The sequence below is a fragment of the Poecilia reticulata genome, linkage group LG16, assembly GCF_000633615.1.
Source record: "Poecilia reticulata strain Guanapo linkage group LG16, Guppy_female_1.0+MT, whole genome shotgun sequence".
In the NCBI taxonomy this organism is placed as follows: domain Eukaryota; kingdom Metazoa; phylum Chordata; class Actinopteri; order Cyprinodontiformes; family Poeciliidae; genus Poecilia; species Poecilia reticulata.
This window is the reverse complement of record NC_024346.1, coordinates 22788536-22809697: the sequence shown is the minus strand read 5'-3', so window position 1 is coordinate 22809697 and position 21162 is coordinate 22788536. Positions and strand designations below refer to the sequence as shown.

Genomic DNA, 21162 nt, shown 5'->3' with positions numbered 1-21162 from the left:
TAAATTATAAAAGCAGATTGGAGAATTCTTAAAGTAATTTGGTCAAGCATCTGCAAAAAAGTACCACAATTGACAACACATTGCAAATTTCTTAATTTAGAAGAATTTAGTAGAAATGTATGGCACAGGTTGGAGGATAAGCTGACAGGACAACTATTAGTTGAGGATGCTAATACACTCCACATATTTTGTTTCTTTAAATTGAAAACCAGCTTCTCTTGGAAGCTGGTTTTCAATTTAGAAAGAAGATTTATGAATATTCTTGCAAGAACTTTTGAATGAGCTGACATTGAGATTGATGTTTAATCAAAAATCTCTGTTTGCAGATAGCACTGAAGAGCCCCTCACATCCATGACGGATGATTATTCAAGCTATTACGACTACGATAACAACCAAACCTCCTTTGTATGTGAGCAGGATGATATCAGGACATTTAGTAAGGGGTTTCTGGTGACCATCTACACTTTGGTGTTCATCCTGGGCTTCTTAGGTAAGTGTATAAATAAAGCTCCAAAGACACTCCTACTACAAACAATTCTGCCAGTAACTAACACGCTGATCTCTTTCTGTTTGAAAGGAAACGGCCTGGTCGTCTGTGTCCTAGTGAAACACCGCAACCAGACCAACATGACTGACATGTGTCTCTTCAACCTGGCCTTCTCTGATCTCATCTTCCTCCTCACGCTCCCATTCTACAGTCACTATGCTATGGTTGGCAAGTGGACCTTCGGTGACTTCATGTGTCGTTTCCTGTCCTGCTCCCACACCACCGGCTTCTTCAGCAGCATCTTCTTCATGGTTGTCATGACGCTGGACCGCTACATGGTTATCATGTACGCTCACAAGGTGGCACGGTATCGCACAACAAAGACGTGCTTTTCTCTGATTGTGTTGATTTGGATCATGAGTGTCTGCGTGTCTCTGCCAACCTTCGTCTTTACAAAGTTAGAAAATGACGGCGAAACAGTCAGCTGTTTTTACGGACCGGACAGTGAAGGCTGGGTCTACTACGATCTGTTTGCTACAAATATTCTCGGTCTCGTGATTCCCATGCTGGTGATGGTGGCTTGCTACTCGAGGATAATCCCCACTCTGGTGAAAATGAGGACGGCCAAAAGGCACAGAATCGTCAAGCTCATCATCTCCATAATGATCGTCTTCTTCCTGTTCTGGGCGCCGTATCACATTTCCCGCTTCTTGAAGTTCCTGTATTCCATAGACCTACTAGCCAGCGGCTGCAGCGTGGAGACGAGCATCAAGGTGTCGATCACAGTGTCCGAGGCAATCGCGTACACACACTGCTGCCTGAACCCCATCATATACGCCTTCGTGGGGCAAAAGTTCATGAGACGAGCCATGCAGTTGCTGAAGAAATGGGCACCTGGCCCAGTGAGTTTCACGGAGAGCTCATTCAGGAGAAGTTCAGTTGTGTCCAAATCCTCTGTCACCTCCACTGTCATCATGTAGGAGCTACAAGTGGACATTTGGATGTTGGTAGAGACTAATGAGGCACTCCAGGCCACTTGGTGTCCTTGATGTGGTTTTATCATTAAGACGACAACATTCATCAGTATCGACTCTTAAATGCAATCTCTGTACATCCTTTGAACCCTTTGTGTTTTGTTTTAATCAAGACACTTCCTCCTCATGACGTTGGATGCAGAAAGGGTATCAGGCCAACTTTACAGTTTGTAACGGCTTGCAACCACAAAGATCTTCACAGTCACTTCAGATAACACCGTTTTGTTATTTCTTCCTCACACCTTTGTGAACTGATGCTAAATAATAACAATAATAAAAAAATAAATAAAAAAAATGTCTTCCAGCAGAGAGCTTTTGCATCCTGCCCTGCACGGTGTTTTGCATTCATTGAAAAAATTTTGCTTACTGTGCAGTTGAACAATTTGTAGGACATTTTTCAAAAGTTATCAAAAAGAGTTGTATTGTTATCCTGTCTGCTGTAATATGTTCTGCTTTTTTATAATAAAATTACTTTCCAGTTTTCAAATCTGTCAACTTTTCACTTGAGAATGTTTGAGGTAGTATGTGATCTTTCTCTCAGTTGATGTGGCAGTCTGCTTTGTAGGAGTATTGCTCATCTGAAGACTGGAAGGCAAGTGGGACTTTTTTCTCCTTTTATCTGCCAGATTAGCAAAATCTGCGAGCTTTTGCATCGTGTTAGCTACTTTCATATATTGGTGTAGATGGTAAAACCGAGAGAAGAGGCATGTACCGAGTGAGTCTCTCGCAAGACAAGGTATGGCAGGATATTTTTTGGTGTACATATATTTTCTTTATTTTGCTCACAATATGTGCTTCAAGTAGCTCAGCTTATAACAGGAAATACGATTATCTACTGTAACTATGTGATACACAGCTCTACATTACAATGTCACCAGGTGACTCTGAACCCATCCAAGCGCTGAACAAATCCTTAGTACAGATAAATGTGTGGATGTGCCAAAACTTTCTTCAGTCGAATGGAAACAAAACTGAAGTTATTTTCTTTGAAAACATAATCAATGAAACATTAATCGACATTCTGATGTGTAACAACGACAAAATGTAATGTTTCGATTGTTGACTGTGTGTTCCACAACCTTGTACTTTTGTTTTTTTGACGATGTAAAGTACTTTGAAATGCCTTGTTGCTGAAAGATGCTGTCCAAATAAAATGTGATTGATTTGATTGATTTTGTCACATTATAACTGCAAACCTCAGCACATGTTCTGATTTTATCTGACAGAGCATAAATATCAATCAGAAGAGTACAAGATAGAGGCACTGTTCCTTCTTGAAGGTGTTTTTCGTCCGCCAGTCTCAAAGCTTTTGCAGCCTCTAGCATGTTTTCTTTCAGGCTTGGCTAATATGTAGCTCCATCCACCTTCCAAAGAGGTCTGGCCATGTTCCCTGCATCTGCTAAAGAGCAGCTTCGTCTCGGCATAGTGTTATGCATGTAGACCTAAAGGTTCAGTTTTGGTCTCATCTAATCAATATTGAGCCCTACATGCTTTGTGGCAAAATACAGAAACTGCTTCTTGTGGCTTTCCTTCAATGATCACTTTCTTCAAGCCAATCTTTGTGAAAAGCCAAATTTGTGGCGCATCCAGCTAGTAGTAGATTTACCCTCCCAAGCTACGGCTGTCTGCAGCTACTCAGGAGATACCGTTGACCTTTTGGCTGCCTCTCAATTTAAGGTTTGTGTTGACTTTCAAGCAAAATCCAAATAAAATACATACAAATTTGGGGTTACAAAGATTTAAAAAATTTGAAAAGGTTCAGGCATTACTGGAGACATGGTATAACTTTTGCATAGTAAGACTGTTAATTTCTGCAAATCCCTGTCAATGGCGATAATCTGAAAGAAAAGCTTGCTGTTTTGGAATAAAGATTGAAGAGAACACCCTTCAAAGATCTCTCTGATATGAGTAAAGAAAACAGCAAAGCTCCCCATGAGCAGACATTTCCGCCCCCTCCAACTCTTTCTGTACACATCAAGGGAGAATTCTCAGAATACCGCACTGACACCTCTGTGCAGGTTTAACACGATGCAGAGGAAACAACAAAACCCAGAGTTCACGTTACCAGAAATGAGCCTTGCTGCAGGATTTGTCACAAAAACTCTGCAAGCAAGTGGCAGGATGACAATGAAATCTTGATGCGCAGCTCAGCAACACACACACGCGCAGCTCAGTAGCAGTGACTTTGGCAGCCGGTGTGGTAAGTGCCTCAACATCTCAATTTCTAAACTTTTAGTTGCCATTTGGAACACTTTCTTCTCGTCCACCTCCTACACCTTGAACACATAGCGTAGTTGTTGATAATGCGTGCACTTGTGGCTGAGCTGCCTACCTGTGTGCATGTGTGTGAGTGTGTGCGCTCGCGCGCATGTGTTTTCGCGTAAGCAAAGTCAGCCACAGGAAGTGAGGGTCGGCATAAGTGTCAAAGCGAGTGGTTCAGGGTATGTTGACAGTGAAAGAAAAATGTCTGAGATGTGGTTTATAAGATCACATGATTTTGATTATGGTCACAACAGTAGGAAGTTTGTGCTACACATGTGTTTCTGTAACTATAACTCATTCAGGGGAGTAGGAATCTCTAGAAGAGATTCAGTGATACAGTGAATTTGTTTCAGATTTATACAATCGCTGACCCGACTTCTAAAAAGTGTTGCTGGATAGGCCTTTCCAGTGTGACTCATGAAATGATGATGGTATCTGAAGTTCAGCTGAAAAGGGCAGAAAAGTCCAAAAACACTTATACAAATTACCCCCCAGCTCAGTGTCAGCCTGTACGGCGTCCAGTCCTCGTGGTGGAAGAACGTGGTGTTCTGTGAAACGGAGAGGCATGCTGTCTCCACTGGTTGTTTGTTGAAGATTTCTGAGAGGAATTTTAACAGAAAACTCAAAGATAATTAGTTTTATATATTTTTTTTATATCACAAGACAGGAGTATCAGGAGTCAAATGACCCATTGGGAAAGTAAGTACAGATGTACAAAATTATGTTTGGATATTTTGTCCACTTTGGCTTGCTATGAAAGTATATTCCAATTATTAATATCATAGAGACTCAATACGATAAAAATGCCTGTTTGTTTACCTTTTGACCACAAAAGTGCAAACTCTGTTCAGTATGTCTGATGTAAATTCTCTTTGTTTGAGAGAAGGCTTAACTAAACTGGGATGTTAGGTGACAGGAAGCGGCAGATGTTGCGCACTGAAAAAATGTTTTTCACTAAAATGAAGAAAAAATGGTAACATCTGAATTGCATGTATCCAATATGCTGTTTGCTGTTCATTATAAATGTTTAGTTGGTGTATCAGCTATAATGGTAGCTTTGCTGTTCATTATAAATTCAAATTTGAAAATTTTTCAGAGATAAATGAGGAGTTTGAATATCAAAAACTGCATACAGTGCCCTGAAAACATTATTTGCTCTTACATCTGTTTTTCAGAATTTGCTTTTTTGTGCCACTTAAATCTTTTAGATTATCAAACAATTTTACTTGCTGCAAAACCAATTGACCGATTTTACTAGCTGCAAAACCAAGCCAACGGTGGCTTCTTTCACCGCCCTTGACAGCAACAAGAGTTGATAACTGGAAATAAATCTTACATCTGGACCCACTCTTCTCTGTTGAATTATTTTTGATTCAGCTAAAATGAAGTGTTTTCAAACATGAATGTCCTGTTTAAGGTCATGCCACAGCATCTCAATCAGATTTAAGTTAAAAGTTTGACAAAGGCTCTCCAGAACAGATTTTATTATTATTATTATTATTATTATTTTACTTTAGGAGTCATTCACAAAAGTTTTCACAAATCATCAAGATGTTTCTTGGTAAATGCCCTTTTAACTTAGCAGAGGCTCTTGCCTTGGAACTCTGCCATGGCATCTTTCCTTTCTTATACTTGAACCATAAACGTACTTGAACTGATGCAGGTGATGTCTGCAGTCCTTCAAATGTAGTTCAAGGTTATATTATGACCTTCTAGATGAACTGCCAATGAGCAATAAAATGTTTTTTTGTTCCCCATTTTGCTGGAATCCCAAAGCCTTGCAAAGGGGAATCTAACCCTTTATCATTTAAAGGTTTTGTTGGCTATAGTGGCTTTTATTTGAAAGTTGTTTGACAGGAAACAGGGTAAAGAGAGAGAGAGGGAAGACATGCGGCAAATGTCGTCAGGCTGGGAACCGAACCTGTGACTACCGCCTTGAGGACTAAGGCCTCCGTTCGTGGGTCGTGCTTTGCCCCGGAGCCACCACAGGACCTCTAACCCTTTATTGATAAGCATATATCAATAACTTTTTTCTCTTATGTGCTCTTGAATTTTTTCAAGACCAGATGCTTTTTGAGATCGTTCAGCCTATTTCTTTTCACATGGCATGCTCTGGCTGAATCATTTCCTAATTTTATGGCAATGTCAGTAATCACTAGTCAAGTGTGTGACTAGTGAAACCAAGGTCAATTTAAAAGAAAGGAAATTAATAATTATATTGATTGTATAAATTCTTTTTCATATATTACCGCGTTATTCAGGATAGCTTCTTTTTAAAAAAATAAAATCATCATTTGAAAGTGACCGTGGTATTTATTTGGGTTCTTATTGTCTGATATTCACATCTAAAACATTTATGTCTGACAAAATGCAAAAAGAAAACATAAACTTTAAGGAGGTAAACACTTCACAGTTTATCGTTTTTAAGTTAAGGAATATGATTGGGTTTTATCTTTCATTATCTGTTCATTGTCTTATTGACGAAGCTTCTGTTCCGTCTCACACAGCACTATGAACGCAACGGAGTATGAATTTTATGACTATGATCCTGGCTGCAATGAAACAAGTTGGGTCTCCACCAGTGGGTCTATGCTCATCCCTGTTCTTTACTACATCTTGTTCTGTGTGGGCCTTATGGGTAAGATCACACACACAAAAGTCTAGCCTAAAAAAACCTGAATACGATATCTTAGATAGACATACTGTATCTGTTTGATTTTTATTGTCTAACCTTAAAAAGTTAAGACATTTTATTGCACTTTGTTTCACAGGAAACGGGATCGTTCTCTGGGTTCTCCTCCGGTACACAAAGATAAGGACTATGACTGACGTGTTCCTCCTAAACTTGGTCCTGTCGGACCTTTTAGTGGCTGTGTCTCTGCCTGTCTGGGTCCACATCGCCCAGAGCCTTCCATCCTGCAAACTGGCTACAGGATTTTATCAAGTGAGATAATTTCTCTATTTTTTTATTTTTTTTAATTCAGAAAATGTAAAAAAATCTCAGAAACTAGAGCTTTTTTTAATGGTAACAATTTAAATGTATATCCAAAAGACAACGAAACACCCCCTAAGTAAATTACAGAACGTCTAACCAGTTTTGCTTCATATTCTGTCACATCCTGTTCTCACTGCACTTCCTTTCTGCCCCTCCAAATAGTTGGGTTTCTACAGCGGGACGTTCTTTGTGACCATGATGAGCGTGGACCGCTACCTCGCCATCGTCCACGCTGTGGCAGCCATGCGAAAACGGACCCTTCGCTACGGACTCATCGCCAGCTTCACCACCTGGGTCACGTCTGTGGTCTTGGCAACTCCCCAAATGGTCTTTGCCAGCTTAGAGTCGCCGGACAATGACAGCTTCCAGTGCCATCCCATCTACCCGGAGGAAACCAAGGAGTCGTGGAAAATGCAGCGAAATTTCACAGAGAATGCGGTGGCCCTTTTTGTCTGTCTTCCTGTCATTCTTTTTTGCTACGTGAACATCCTCGTAGTGGTCTCCAAATCCAGGAACTCCAAAAGGGACAAAGCGATCAAGTTGATTTTCACTGTGGTGTGTCTGTTTGTGCTGTGCTGGGTGCCCTACAACATCGTAGTCTTCCTGAAGACACTGCAAATGATGTCTGAATCCCTAAACAACTGCGAGTCGTCACAGGCCATCGATTCAGCCATGGCCTTTGCTGAGATCATCGCTCTGTCTCACTGCTGCGTAAATCCAGTCATCTACGCATTCGTCGGGGAGAAGTTCAGGAAGACGTTGGCCAAAGTGCTTTCCAAGTATTTCCGTTGGCATTACCAGACCACCAGCCAAACCACAGACAACGAGACCTCCAACACACCTGTACGATCAGAATATTGAAACTGGGTCATCGTTGTGATTGAGGCGGGATGTGCGGTGCTTTTCTGTTTCTCTGCACCAAGAGACTAAATAGATAAAGATGCATGCATGTGTGTGTGTAAGACAGCATGGTGGCAGTGGTTATGGCGGAGTGGGAGGGCACGCGGTTTCGGCTCGCAAAGGTTTTAACGCAAGTATCAAGTTCTTCCTTGTCACATGTGAGGGGATGACTCATTCGGAAAGTGTGCAAGAATTACCTGAAACATTTAAATGCAAACTCCAACCAACCTATGCCTTTCTGTCGTTCTGTTCAGCATTTAACAAGAAGTACAATTGTAGATAAAAAAAACTTAATCATTTATTTTTATATATATATATATGTATGTTTAAAATGTATATGGTTTAAAATGTACAAGAATATTATTAATTTTAGGTGAAAATGCTTTTTCATTTTTTATAAATAGCGCTGTTTGTGAATACCAAAATGTATTAAATTGTGTTACTGGTGTTTTTTATCAGCTTCCTTTTCAATAAATGTCAAATTCCTTCCACCCACACAGTCTCTTAAGATCTTGATATGCGTTTGACAAACTCTTTCTGCGTCATAAATGTAGTTCAAACTTTTCCAAAATCTTCGACTATTGCACATCTCACATCTCAAGTTTTAGATTAACCAACAAGTTACCTGTTTCAAAAGATTTCAAGTACTTCGTAATCATTCAAAGATTTGTTGTTTTTTCTCTAATTTCTCAGGGGTAAAATTCATTCAAGCCAACTTAATATTGTATGACAAAGTAATTGACTCCTAAATCATGTCACCATGGCAACAAACAACTGCTATCAAGCAATAACTGACAATATATTTTTTTTAATATCGAGGCAGAATTTCTGCACCCTCTCCTTTGGTTGTTTTGTTTCAGCCATATTGGAGGGTTTTTGAGTAAGGACACTGCACTTTGACGATTGTCATGGAAACATATCAAATCAACACATACTAAAAACTCAGGTGATAAAGTTTTACTTACTTTAGTTGAGATTTTAGACAACTCAGGGCTGCATCAATGGTATTAATGAAATTGTTCAGTGGACTGATGAAAATGCTTCTATAATGAAAACAGCACAAAACAAAGAAATTGTGGATCATTTCACGATTGTCATACAGTTCCCATAGCATTCATAATGGAGAAATCAATAAGGTACCGTTCAGTAAATACTTAGAAATCATAATTAAAAAATCTGTGTTATTTTTGAACATTCATTATATTTTAATATTCCATCGCTTTTCCTTTCTGTCATCTCTAGAGATATCCTGTCCAGGAGTGACACTGAAAACAAAGCAGAAGGCTGGAAGGCTGGACTAATGTGATTCTTTACTACCAGGAAGTCCACAAAATGCAGCTGAAAGCCACCAGCTGATCCAAAACGCTGCAGTGGCAGTTCTGATGAAAATTAAAAAGAGAGATTATATTTCTCCTATTTCAGCTTCCCTTCATTGGTTCCCTGTGAAATACAGAATAAAATGTACAATTCTCTTTCTCATATGTAAGGCCCTTAATAATCAGAGAATGATAAAAAAAAGAAAAAAAGTGACATAGGGAACAAAGCAGCATAGTGATTCAGATTATGTGTTCTCTGAGGAAGACAATGATGTTGACTATCAACCAGAAAACCAACACATCTGATGAAGATTTCACTGGTGCACAAATTGATCCCATTCCTACTGAAATCTTCAGCTCCAAGGTTAGAAACCTCCTGACATACAGGGTAGGAAAGCTGCTGTGGATGTCAAAATGATCCCTTTGGTCACAAGATTCACTCTGAGAAGAATTGTGACCTCAATAGATGCTTTTATTTGTTTATTCCATTGTCACTAAAAAAGGGTACTGCTACAGTATGTCTGATGCTTTTCGCATTTGTATTTGTATTTACAAAGTACGAGAAAGCAGTATTTTTCCTGAAGTAAACACTGAGGTCAAATCTGACCTTAACACCATACAGTATTCTAGTTAATCATATTTTAAAGTCAATAAACACAATAGATTTATTCAAGAGAAATGTTCTAATAGTTCTCTGTGACGGTCAAATAATCAATCAATTTTATGTCATTCTCTTAAGGCGCATTTTATTTTTTGCAAATTAAAAATGTGGTGAAAGTTGGAGAAAAAAAAACGTTGCTGAACCCCACACTGAAATATTAAAACAATATTTTTTGATAGAAAAAGAATCCCGATAACCAAGAGTTACGAAAAAAATGGGATCTAAACATATTTTGAGTATTTCTTTATTCATTTATTTTTGTTAATGATAAAATTGGAATCAAAACCTTCCACAAACACCGTGGGTGGTAACATAAATCTTAGAGTAGAGGAGGGATGAACAGGCAAGTGATCCAGTTTTAGTTTTAAAATAAACTAATTGAAGAGTGATAGTCCAAAGCGGGAAATCAGAGCTCACTTTAGCCACTATAAAAGAGGCGTGCAACAACAGGAGCTGTCTGATTAACAACGCCCCACAATGTCAAAACGGTGACAGCATGCAGCTACAACATGTCAAAAAGAACTGAGCCGTGACAGTGAAAGCTTGTCTCCTCAGGAAATAAACATGTATCATAAAATGAAAGTTTCTCAGTTCTGAAATGTCAAATGTTTCATTTTTCAGTGTTTGGTTTTCCAATGCCAAATCTCTCTTTGGATGTCAATGCAAGCTGTCACCGTTTTAGCCTCACAGTAGCCCACCTTTGATGTGTATTTCAGATTTTCTGGATACCGCAGAATGGTTGGTGTGACTTTTTTAAAAGGTTTTTTTGAGGCTCGGATCTTGGTGTGATTGTTAAGGTGAGGAAACAAGGTTAAGGTTATGGTTACGCTATCTGAAGTGATGGTTACAATGAGGGCAATGCAATATATCATTCACAGTAACCTAGAAAGAAGACAATGTGGTATAGCGCGTGCTTGTTGTGTGATAGGTGAGAATTCCACAGGACATCGAGTCACCTTCGGGTGATATTTCCATTTTCATCTTGTCATGATTTGCAGTGTGTGTCTGTGTGTGTCATACCTACAAGCCAACCAGAGAGTCAGCCCGCATAATAAATTTAATTGCGTCTGAAGGTTGAGTCTTACAGTGACATTTTTTGCATTTGCAAAAAAGCATAATTTGTTCCTCAACTTGAAAGAGTACAACTTCCTATTCAGCTTAAGATATTTATTTCCTACAAGCAGCCATGTTTTGAAACTACTTGTACAGACTGCAGCACTGTCTATTTCGGTAGCATCACTCTTGTGCAAAACAAGTAAAACCCATCATGCCCTGCAACCTTCCATACATGCATCTGCAGGATTTGGTCAAAGTCACTATGTATTTAAGCGAGCATATGTGGACTTGCGGCTCTGTGTGGGTTTTTGTTTTAAAGTTTCAAAAGCTCACTGAGGAAGTACTTAACCATATCATTTATATGCAGGCCCACCTGCCACTCTGGTTTAGGGGGAGGGGAGCGCTTTGAGAGGTGTATCAACCATTTCGCACATTCATACTGGCTGACTGATCATATCGGATACACAGCTGAGACGCTTTTAATATTACCGATTACTTCATTTCTGGAAGCAAAATGAATTCAAGTGATGTTTCTGATACCACTGATGGGTAGGTCTCTGTTCAATTTGTATGCACAAGTTGTAAACATATAGTTTTAATGCAAAAATATGCAGTAAAAAATTTATAGTGTCGCTGGATTTTACTCTTATATGATTTTTCCCATTGTTTGACTTGTACAGTATTTACTTGTAGTCACACAGTCAAAATAATAGTTGTTTTGTATTACTATTATTATTATTATTTTCACCGAAAGGTACTAAAGAACATGCAGGATGTACACTGCTATTTTTAACCTTTGATACATTATAGTAAACAAACTGCGCAGATTTAGATTTACAATTATTTTTAATTTAACCAGAAACAATACTGATAATGTGCATCTGCATAAGCTATTTTAAACAGGGTAGCTTTATATATATATATATTTTTTTTTCTTTTGTATACATATATTAAGCATAAACCCGTACAGATATTTTCATTTTTATTTACAGTGCAAGAAAAATTGTGTGTTGAGAGAAGATCATTTTCTTTTCAATAATTATCTTTGCCTTCATTGTCTTTTACCTTAATTTGTGCTAAGGTTTTTCCCATATCTCCATTGGTATGTTGGTCCATTCATCTTTGAATGTACCAAAAAAAATACTTCCTGCACATTCCATGATATTTACCTCCTTTCACAATCTCACATTTAAATCGGGGCAATGCCGAATCACTCTTAAATGCTCATTTTACTTGGAGTAAGAACAAACATGTTGGTCAAATTAAGATTACTTTCAGTCTAAATCAACCAGGGTTTATAACCACACCAATTCCTCTGCCATCATTATTCATTTTTCTTTCAAACCTGAGTATGCTTATAAGAAACCATTGAGCAAAATGCATAAAAACGAACCCATATGAGTTATTTTGATATTTTTCACTTACCTGCGTTCTCGTGAGATAATCATCGGCAAGTAGTAAAATGAAGTGATCCCTGCCGTGATGTGGTTCCAGATCTGAGTCACTGTAAAAGAAAAGAAAAAAAATCTTCATTTGTCAAGCACGATTGTTTGTGGTTTATTTATTTATTTACTATTTCAACTAAAAACAACTTACCTTCATTGTATTAAAAAAATCAGTATATTGTAGATGGTTTAACCTCATTTGTGTTTGGTTAAAGATTTTTATCTTTAACCGCTTTTCTTATCCCTGTGCGGTCTGTCTAACCACAGATGCGCATTTTTATTTTTATTTTTTATCATAAAATATTTATAGTCAATGTTATTTCTGATTTGTGACTTTTTCTTGTCAGGAAACGTGACATTTAAAGAATGTTTGCGAAGCACAATAAAGCAGACATCTATTTCGCAAAGGTCCTAATTTTTGTTTCAGTTCTTGATTCTGTGCAGAAGTAGCACAGTTTTAGATTTAAATCAAAGAGAGAGAGAAAAAAAACTAGAACAAATCCCTCGAGAGACATTTGATCCAAGGCGTCTGCTTTTGGCTTGCAGCCTGTGGGCGTTCAGATGGGATTCTTATTGAAAGTGTGATCGGCGGTTTTCTTCCTCAGAAACTGGGTCGTGGAACCCTTTTTGTCAGCTGAACAGATGAATACCCCAGCTGTGACAGCTTTCACTTTTACTCTCTCTACTACAGACTCACCTGGGTAAGAAAATAATGTAAAGCTGCACGTTTTATTGCATGTGTTTTTAGCAACGGTCTTTAAAGCACTGACGTCTCTAAAGCTAACTGGACTCTGCTAGCCTTCGGCCTATCTACTTTCAGTTCAGGAAGATGTTTACTGGTACTTGCAGTTTAGTTTCAGTTCAGCTGCGTCTAAGTTTTTATGATATATACTTTCGCAACTTTATTTTGGTGATAAGATTTGTAACTCCTTCTCTGACCGAGGTTGTGCGTTCTGTGTTGTATTTGCATATTTGGCTACATATGTAGAAATAATAATAAAAAAAAACAACAAAACAAAACAACTCCCAAGCAGGATTGGTCTGTTAAAGGGAGGAATAACCACAGGACTGTTGTATCTTTATATTTTACAGTATATAAAAAGAACTTAAAAATGGGGGCAGATACATGTAGACCGAAAAGTTTGCAGCCAGGTCCCTTTTAATCTTAAAAACAACAGCTGTGTTTTCAGCTGTAGAGACCTTCAACGGAACTCGCAGGGAAACAACCACAATTTGACATGTCTAAAAATGTTTCAATGTGTTGAAAGCATTTATTCTCAAACTGTGGGGTTGTTGCAGTTCATGTCAAATGAGGTTTGAACACACCCTGTTAAAATATTATTCTTTACCACGGAAAATGAGACCAGGAAAAGTACGTTTCCAAGCTTTTTATGGCTTTTATTTTAACATGTCTTCTTTATTATTCAGCTGAACAACAGGCAAAACTGTTAAAACATAGAAAATAAAAATAAATAAATAAAAAACCTTCCTATAAGCTGGCTCCACAAGCGTGCACCACCTTAAACAAATACTTTGTTGATTCATTCCGGGTTTGAGAGTCATCTTAGGTACAGTCAGGCCATCTGTTATTGAGAATCTGATTAAGAATCTGAAATAGATATGAGCTACTCTAAAGTTTTTCCCAGAATTTCCTCATTTGCATGCTTTATCGTGTAAACACGAGTCCAGTTTATTTACACCTCTTTTTACAATTTAAAATACATGCATATATGCAATATAAACAACACAAGTGCTGTAAAGAAACAAATTGCAATGCAGAAGGAATTAGGAACGCCTTTGTAAGCAGACACATTCCAAGCTGTTTCTTAAAAATCTCAGAGGTGGTTGAAGATAATTGGAGGCTTGTTGTGTAAACGCATTCCACTACATCTGGTATGAAGGACAACAAGTAAATACAGATCAGATCAGCTAACCTAAAGGACGTACTGCAAGTGAAGCAAGTCAGAAAGACATATAAGTTATTGTCTCTACACCAAGAAGACCACAAACCTTAACATGGATCCTGGAGAGAGCAGAGTTATGTGATAGAAACTGATCAGAAGCTGCAGATCGTAAACAAAGTAAAAATAGAAAGACTTCACCATACAAAGAGGTTGCAAAGGATGAAAGGGATAACCTACGTAAAGGTAACAGTCAGGAGAAGAAAAAAAAATCTCAGAATTAGATACGCAGAGTGAATACAGTAACCAATAATGAAAGCAGTGACATTACTAAAAGTGACATTTTGATCCAGAGTCACAAAAACCAACTCTCAACTCACAGTGAAAAAAAGTACGATGCTCTGCTGTTGCTATTCTTCAGATAAACTGGAACTTTATCTTGAGTTTTGAATAGTTCTAAATAAATGTCAGTTTGAAGAAAACTTTATAAATGACCCAACCAGAAAGCTCCGCTATTTATGGGCTGACCTGAAAATGGGTGTGGATCTCCACACAATCTGATGTCAACAACAAGTATCGAGCAGACTGAATGCTGGAAATGAGTTAGGCGATTCATAAAACATGAGCACAGATATATGTAACCAAGCTCTTATTGTCTATTCTTATTCTTATTATTACTATTAGTGTTTTCCTCTCTAACTGCTTGTTCATTTCTACGTTGAACTGTACGGGGAATATAAATTAAAGGTAGAAAAAGTCTCAAAATGATTTATCCTGTGTTGTGTGCGGATTTGTTTTACATCCACTAAATTATTCATACCCCTGTCAGATTTAATTTCAAAAATGTATTCCTCCCGCCTGGCAGTAACATTTTGGAGTGGTCCAGCTGGAACCCCTGGAGATGCCTCAAGTAGAGAAATATTAAATATCAAAATGAAAACATGGAAAAAATACACCAACTTGACTAGCTTGATCTCTAAATTATTCAGCTTAAATTATGCAATCGTGACTAGACAGACGGTCAACGTGAAACTCGCGCGGCGTGGCATGTTGAAGGGATGATTGGTGTACTGCGAAAGAAACTCCAGAAGAAGACACGGATTGATGTTCCCAGTGTTAAAATGACTGCCTTATAAACATATGAATGTTGGTGTGGGGGGTTGTTTAGTCTGTTTGAGAGTCAACCCCCAACTTAGACATACAAACCGTTCAGTCACTAAACTGTTTGTGTGTCTAAGTGGTCAGCGGCTCAGGAGTACAACAGGGGGCTGTACTCACTTTGGTGTTTTTCAGTCAGACTTTCAGTACAAGTCAGAGTCCTATCATCTGTAAAAAAAAAAAAATAAATAAAATACTCGGATGACTCTGCAGTTGTCAGGTTGATATGATATGGACGAGAAGCTGAGTGTAGAGAGCATGGTGGACCCCTTTGTAATGCGGCTTGGGAACTCATCTTGAAATAAAAGATTTTTGTTTGATTTTACAAAGCATACGTTTACATCAAAGTGAGTTTTTAATGAGGAAAAATTCAGCTTCACAACACAGTAATCTAACAACTGGGCTTCTTCAGATGAGGTGTGGCACTGTCCAAAACCATAGGCATTGAAAAATACTCTATCAATCAATCAATCAAATTTTATTTGTATAGCACATTTCAGCAGCAAGGCATTTCAAAGTGCTTTACATAATTAAAATAAAAACACCATGTGACATTGAATAAACAGTGAGAAAGAGAAAAAGATTTTGAAAAAGATTAAAACAAATAAAAACAAAAAAGATAAAAACATTAAAACCTCAGAGTTTTAGTTAGAACGCCATCTAACATCTAACAGTCTCGTCTATGACGAGACTTGGTTAACGAGAGCTCCATTAACATGGACTTGACTACACAAAATAATGGGAGACAAATTGTGGAAATGGAGATCATTTCTTTAATAGTCATTTCTAGAGGACTGTTCCAATATGGACTCACTGAAGGTCAGAAAGAGCACACAGTCCGATTAGTTGCATGTGCAGTCGTACACAAACAGTTGCCACAGACTTATTGGTTATTTTGCACTTTGGGTAAACACTAAAGTTTATTCCAGCACAACCTGAGGATGATGAACATTGTTTTCAAGTACAACAGCCAGTTCTTTTAAATTTAGCATTTTTTTTTGTTCTTTTAAAATTGCTATTTGTAAAGAACATCAACATGTACTTTGTAGCCTAGTCTGTTTTGAGTCAGGCACTGACGAGGGATAGATGGTGATGGTCTAGTAATGACTTCATTTGCTGTTTGAATGACGGCTAACAATTTCAAAGAAGGTGCAGCACATTTCTTTCTCTGTTCTGTATTATATTTAACCGGGAGAAAAAAATGGGATCAATCTAAATCGGCAGGTCAAGCTTTGAAGAAAATCAGTATTCAGGAAAACCTGAGCAGTGTGAAAATGAAATATTTTGACAATACTAATCATTTATCTTTGTTTCTCTCTTTCCTTCTAGGTATAATTCTTCTATGCCCTTTACTGAAATCACCACATTTGAATATGACTATCCAGAAGGTGACGAAGACTATGGAACGTGCATTTATGTGCGACACGGGGCTTACTTTCTTCCACCCCTCTATGTCATTTTCTTCCTCTTAGGTCTCCTTGGAAACTCTTTAGTAATCTGGGTCATCGCTTGCGGGGTTAGACTCCGTAGCATGACTGATGTGTGCCTTGTCAACTTGGCCGTCGCTGACCTTCTGATGGTGTGCTCTCTTCCCTTCCTCGCCCACCAAGCCAGAGACCAGTGGCAGTTTGGAGATGCTATGTGCAAGATGGTCCTAGGCATTTATCACATTACTTTTTACTGTGGGATCTTTTTCATCTGTCTGATGAGCATCGATCGTTACCTGGCCATAGTGCATGCAGTTTATGCCCTCAAAGCACGCACACGCACCTTTGGCATTGCGGCAGCTGCCATTACATGGATGGCTGGCTTTTTGGCCTCTTTTCCTGACCTGCTCTTCCTCAAAACTCAAACAAATAGCAACGGTTCTCAGTACTGCTACCCTGAGTTTCCCGAAAAATTAACCAACAACAGCGTTCATACATGGAGAGTGTTTAGTCTCTTGAAAATGAACTTTCTTGGCCTGTTTATCCCAATTTTCATCCTAGGCTTCTGCTACTCTCAGATCATTTGCAGGTTGCTATCAACCCAGTCTTCCAAGAAGCAGGCCATCCGTTTGGTAGTCGTAGTGGTGTTCGTTTTCTTCTGCTGTTGGGTTCCTTACAACGTGGCCTCCTTCTTTAAAGCACTGGAACTTCTACACGTCTACACCGCATGTGAAAGCAGCAGGGCCATCACAGTGGCTTTACAGATCACTGAAGTCATTGCATACTCCCACAGCTGTCTCAATCCCATTCTGTATGTCTTCGTCGGGGAGAAGTTCAGGAGGCAACTCATAAGGCTGATAAACAGAGCTCCATGCAGCCTCTGCCAGGTGATCAAGCTGTACATTCCTCAAGACAGAGGCACCTCGGTGTACTCGCAAACTACCAGTGTGGACGAAAGGAACGCTGGGGCTGGCATTAGTCTGGGTTCAGCTAAATTCTTTTAAATTCTGTTGCTTATGCCAATACCTTTTATGAGCATCTTTTATACAGACACTGTTCATGTCAAGTCAGATAAGGTCATGCTAGTTTCAGGTTAACGGTGAGGTACCTTTGACTTGCTTTCTTGTTATGACGAAAGACGGTGTATATGTAGAGACTAGACTGAATGTAATACTTTCCCATGCACAGTGTCTTTCAGTGAACCTTGTGTTTCTTAATGTACAGGATTTTTAAATATCTTCCATAAAAGTGTTTCTGTCAAAGTCTTACATTTTATAATCTCATTGTAAAGCTGTAAAAAAAAAGTTATGTGCTCAGATTTTTAATACTTACGTTCCATTCCATTTCAACATTTTAAATAAAAAACTCTGCTGTTCATTTGGTTTGGAAGAATTGGGCTCCTAAATCCTGCTTTTTTTTAGGGATTAAACATTTTCATTGTTGTTCACTTGCAGTTAATTTATTCTGGGGAATTACAGAATTGACAATTTATTTTCTTGAATTTGGACTGCCAACAGCTGGCTAAAAACAATAACCCTTACAAATCTTAATATATACAGCACAAAGGTGTCAAAGTTAGAAAAGTCACTAAACTATCAGAGCCAAAAAGAGCAAACTTAGGTTGGTCAAAGTTAACTTGCTTAAGTTAAGAAACTTTTACATTACAGTAGTAGTTTAGATTTAATGTCATATCATAGACATTATGTAATAAACAAAAATTATTCAAAAACATTCAGACATGTTACTATAAAATAGGAAATTAATCAACTTTAAGAGCAAAAATTTTAAATATAATCACTTGGGTAAGTCTGTTTTAATGTACATACTTTGTGAAACACATAGGCCTTCAATCATTTACATTTAGGTGTAAAATGTATTTTCACGTGAAATTCTTACTAAATTCATTTGAGGCTGCGGATACCATGCTTACTTGTCCTACCACAGTTTTTCTTTCCACTTGACTTTCTACAAATAAGCGTTGATGCATCAGTCTTTGAACAGGCAGCTTCTTTTGCATTGATTATTAGTGGGATACTATACCTGTGTTGTTTTTCAGTAGCTCACTATTTGCCCAGTAAGCAGTCTTCCCTATACGCATGTAGACCGTAACGCAACATTTCTGATTCTGATTCAAAGCAATTTTTTTTTTTTTTTTGATTGGATGTAATATTTGTAATTTCTGATGAACAGAGTTTCTGGTTTTGTCTGTAAGCTTTTTTTGGACGACATTCTAGTTTATTGTGATGCACCTGTGTTTACGCTATGCATTTTATTGAACAGATTGCAGATTGTTGAGAAACTGAAAACATGACATGTGTCTGCAAAACATCACATCAGAAATATTTTTGAACTGAACTTCAAAAATATTCTTCCTGAGATAAGTGTGAAAGTCTCACGTACAGCAACCATGTTGTTATTATTCACTGTAATTATCCGTAAGCAAAATAAACTGAGAAGATAAATTCCAAATAAAGATCGAGATAGAGTTCTCGGTTTGCTTGTTTGAGGTTGGTGCACAGTATGAAGCCTCTAATGCAACCTGCAGCCTTAGCCTGCTAGATTCAGAAACATGTTCTGCAGAGGATCTGTACCTCACCTCTACCTTAAAAAAAAAAAACCACAACCTGAAAGCGGAAACATATAACCAAGCTGTGAGTTTAACCTTTTCAGGCTTTGCAAGCACCGAGTAACTTTTATATTTTTTATATATATTTTATTTTTATTGCTGATGCATGCTTTTATACACAGAAGCTGTTGCTTTTGAGAAAAAAAAATACAATTCACTATCTGACAAAAGGACGAAGTTGACTAATTCCGGAATGGCAAAAAAGAAAAATGAATAATTAATGAAGCAATAGTTTTTTTCACTAATATGCACCACCTGTGCGTCAACAGACCCAGTTATATTTATCTTTTTCAAAAAGAAGGATCTTTCAAACAAGAAGTAATCATGCATTGACCACAACATCCTTTACTCTCGCCCTGCATTTCCTGCCTGTTGCTGGCAGATAAAGTAATAGTCTCAGAACGTTCAATGCCTTCAGAAAAAAAAAAAAAACTTTATATTTCATGACGAAATATACACGAACATATAAATTGTGTGATTTGTCTCTTAGTCAATAATGCTGCTGCTTATAGCCTTGAATTAGACTGTGAAAGATACGGCAGCAAGCCTCTTCACAACAGTACTAAACATGTACATGTATATTTCTTAAATCTTGTTTTTTCTTTATTTTTTTAACATTTGTATAAAAAAAAAGCTATGATCAAAACATTAAAGATTGTATTTTTACTTTGTCCATTTCTTGTGGTACCTGTCATTATTATTATTTATATATATATATATATATATATATATATATATATATATATAGCACCAGAAAGAATTGGTAGAACTGATTGTAGTCTTTTCATTCTGTGGTCTCTTGTGGTGGAGTCTCTTTCATGCAGAGATCCCTATCATTATTAAATATCTGCAGATAAGCACAGAGAGAGCAGAAATTGCATATGTGCCTTTTATTGCTGACACACAGGAAAAAAGATCTCTGAACTATTCACAAAAACCAAAACATGGGTTTCCCCTACTGAGGCCAACCTTCGCTAAGGAAGGGGAGGGGAGATTAGCGATTAGAATGGGATGAGGTGACATAGTTACTATGAATGACATGATTCAGGAAGGAATGAAAACTACTATAAATGTGTAGCAGGTGAGTTTAGTTGGTCTGAATAAGGTGTTTCTATCCCTTCTGAATGGTGAAACAGATGTGTTGTTTCTCTGACAGTGCCAAATATAAAAACTCTTGTCAGGTCTGCAACGGTTTGGCCACTAAAAACTAAACAAGGACGTCCGAGTAGAAACATGTGTTGTACTTTCATTTGCAGTGCGGGTCTTTGACATGGAATGACAAAAGTTGACTAAACAGACTAAAGCGCAGGTAATATTGCAGCAGGATGCAATAATGTTTCAAATCATCATTATGAGCAGCATTAGTTTCAAAAAGTTTTCATGCAGGTTGAATTTTATTCAAGAGTTTACAATAGCTTTCTTTTGACCACTCTTGTTTGTTGTGTTTGTTTGTTGTGTTAAAGCTTTATTCCCATATGACACATTCTCTGGTCATTCCTTTCCTTTTACAACCTCCAGTTGTTTAATTCACCATGTTGGCCTGTTTTTAGCTGGGTTTTTTTTTTTTTTTTTATGCCAAAACATGATAGGAGCAATGGCAATATAATCACATATAAGAAGTACAGGAATAGGAGCAGGGGTGTTGACGACTCCTTCTGACCACACAGTTACATATCAATGTGGACATCAGTAGCTGGATGAAATCCATATCCAGTTCGAGGTATTTAAAGACAAAATGGTTTTCCTATTGATATACATCTTGATTATGGAAAGGCAGCCATTTTAAAGTCCAAATGAATATTCAAACAGAATGGCAGAAAAACAAATTGGCAAAAAACTTCCCACTGTACTTCTTGTAAGAACGGAATGATAAAAAAACAACCAAAAAAAAAA

The 21162-nt window shown here is 37.8% G+C and overlaps 3 protein-coding genes and 1 long non-coding RNA gene across 6 annotated transcripts in view; all 4 read left to right on the top strand.

The window, feature by feature from the left end:
- LOC103478363 (C-C chemokine receptor type 5-like) overlaps positions 1 to 2636 on the top strand; it is a 5096-nt gene extending 2460 nt beyond the window's left edge. The window contains exons 2-3 of the mRNA XM_008432152.2: positions 327 to 491; positions 579 to 2636. Coding sequence (XP_008430374.1) covers positions 327 to 491; positions 579 to 1468 — 1055 coding nt within the window. The 3' untranslated portion in view covers positions 1469 to 2636. The remainder of the gene's footprint in view (positions 1 to 326; positions 492 to 578) is intronic.
- Positions 2637 to 2721: 85 nt separating this feature from the next.
- On the top strand, positions 2722 to 7997 carry LOC103478364 (C-C chemokine receptor type 2). The gene is made up of 4 exons (XM_008432154.1): positions 2722 to 3722; positions 6292 to 6422; positions 6556 to 6728; positions 6942 to 7997. The coding sequence occupies exons 2-4, from the start codon at positions 6296 to 6298 to the stop codon at positions 7638 to 7640; spliced, it is 999 nt and encodes a 332-aa protein (XP_008430376.1). The 5' UTR covers positions 2722 to 3722; positions 6292 to 6295; the 3' UTR covers positions 7641 to 7997.
- A 479-nt stretch (positions 7998 to 8476) lies between these two features.
- On the top strand, positions 8477 to 9095 carry LOC103478365 (uncharacterized). The gene is made up of 2 exons (XR_535789.1): positions 8477 to 8815; positions 8922 to 9095. It is a non-coding gene; the product is annotated as an uncharacterized LOC103478365 (long non-coding RNA).
- Positions 9096 to 11168: 2073 nt separating this feature from the next.
- Positions 11169 to 19711, top strand: LOC103478366 (C-C chemokine receptor type 1-like). 3 transcript variants are annotated; one of them, XM_008432158.2, is made up of 3 exons: positions 12548 to 12858; positions 16546 to 16604; positions 16689 to 19711. In XM_008432158.2, the coding sequence occupies exons 1-3, from the start codon at positions 12800 to 12802 to the stop codon at positions 17645 to 17647; spliced, it is 1077 nt and encodes a 358-aa protein (XP_008430380.1). In that variant the 5' UTR covers positions 12548 to 12799; the 3' UTR covers positions 17648 to 19711. The 3 variants fall into 3 exon arrangements, with proteins under 3 accessions (XP_008430378.1, XP_008430380.1, XP_008430377.1); XM_008432156.2 differs by lacking the exon at positions 12548 to 12858 and adding an exon at positions 11169 to 11261 and having other exon boundaries at positions 16546 to 19711; XM_008432155.2 differs by having other exon boundaries at positions 12549 to 12858; positions 16546 to 19711.
- Positions 19712 to 21162: the final 1451 nt, after the last annotated feature.

Bases quoted from the DNA above. Each gene is read 5' to 3' on its own strand.
- LOC103478364 (XM_008432154.1), top strand. From the start codon at position 6,296: ATGAACGCAACGGAGTATGAATTTTATGACTATGATCCTGGCTGCAAT. The intron at 6,423-6,555 runs GTAAGATCACAC...TTTGTTTCACAG, and splicing joins GTTCTGTGTGGGCCTTATGG to GAAACGGGATCGTTCTCTGG. The intron at 6,729-6,941 runs GTGAGATAATTT...CCCTCCAAATAG, and splicing joins TGGCTACAGGATTTTATCAA to TTGGGTTTCTACAGCGGGAC.
- LOC103478366 (XM_008432155.2), top strand. From the start codon at position 12,800: ATGAATACCCCAGCTGTGACAGCTTTCACTTTTACTCTCTCTACTACA. The intron at 12,859-16,545 runs GTAAGAAAATAA...CTTTCCTTCTAG, and splicing joins TCTACTACAGACTCACCTGG to GTATAATTCTTCTATGCCCT.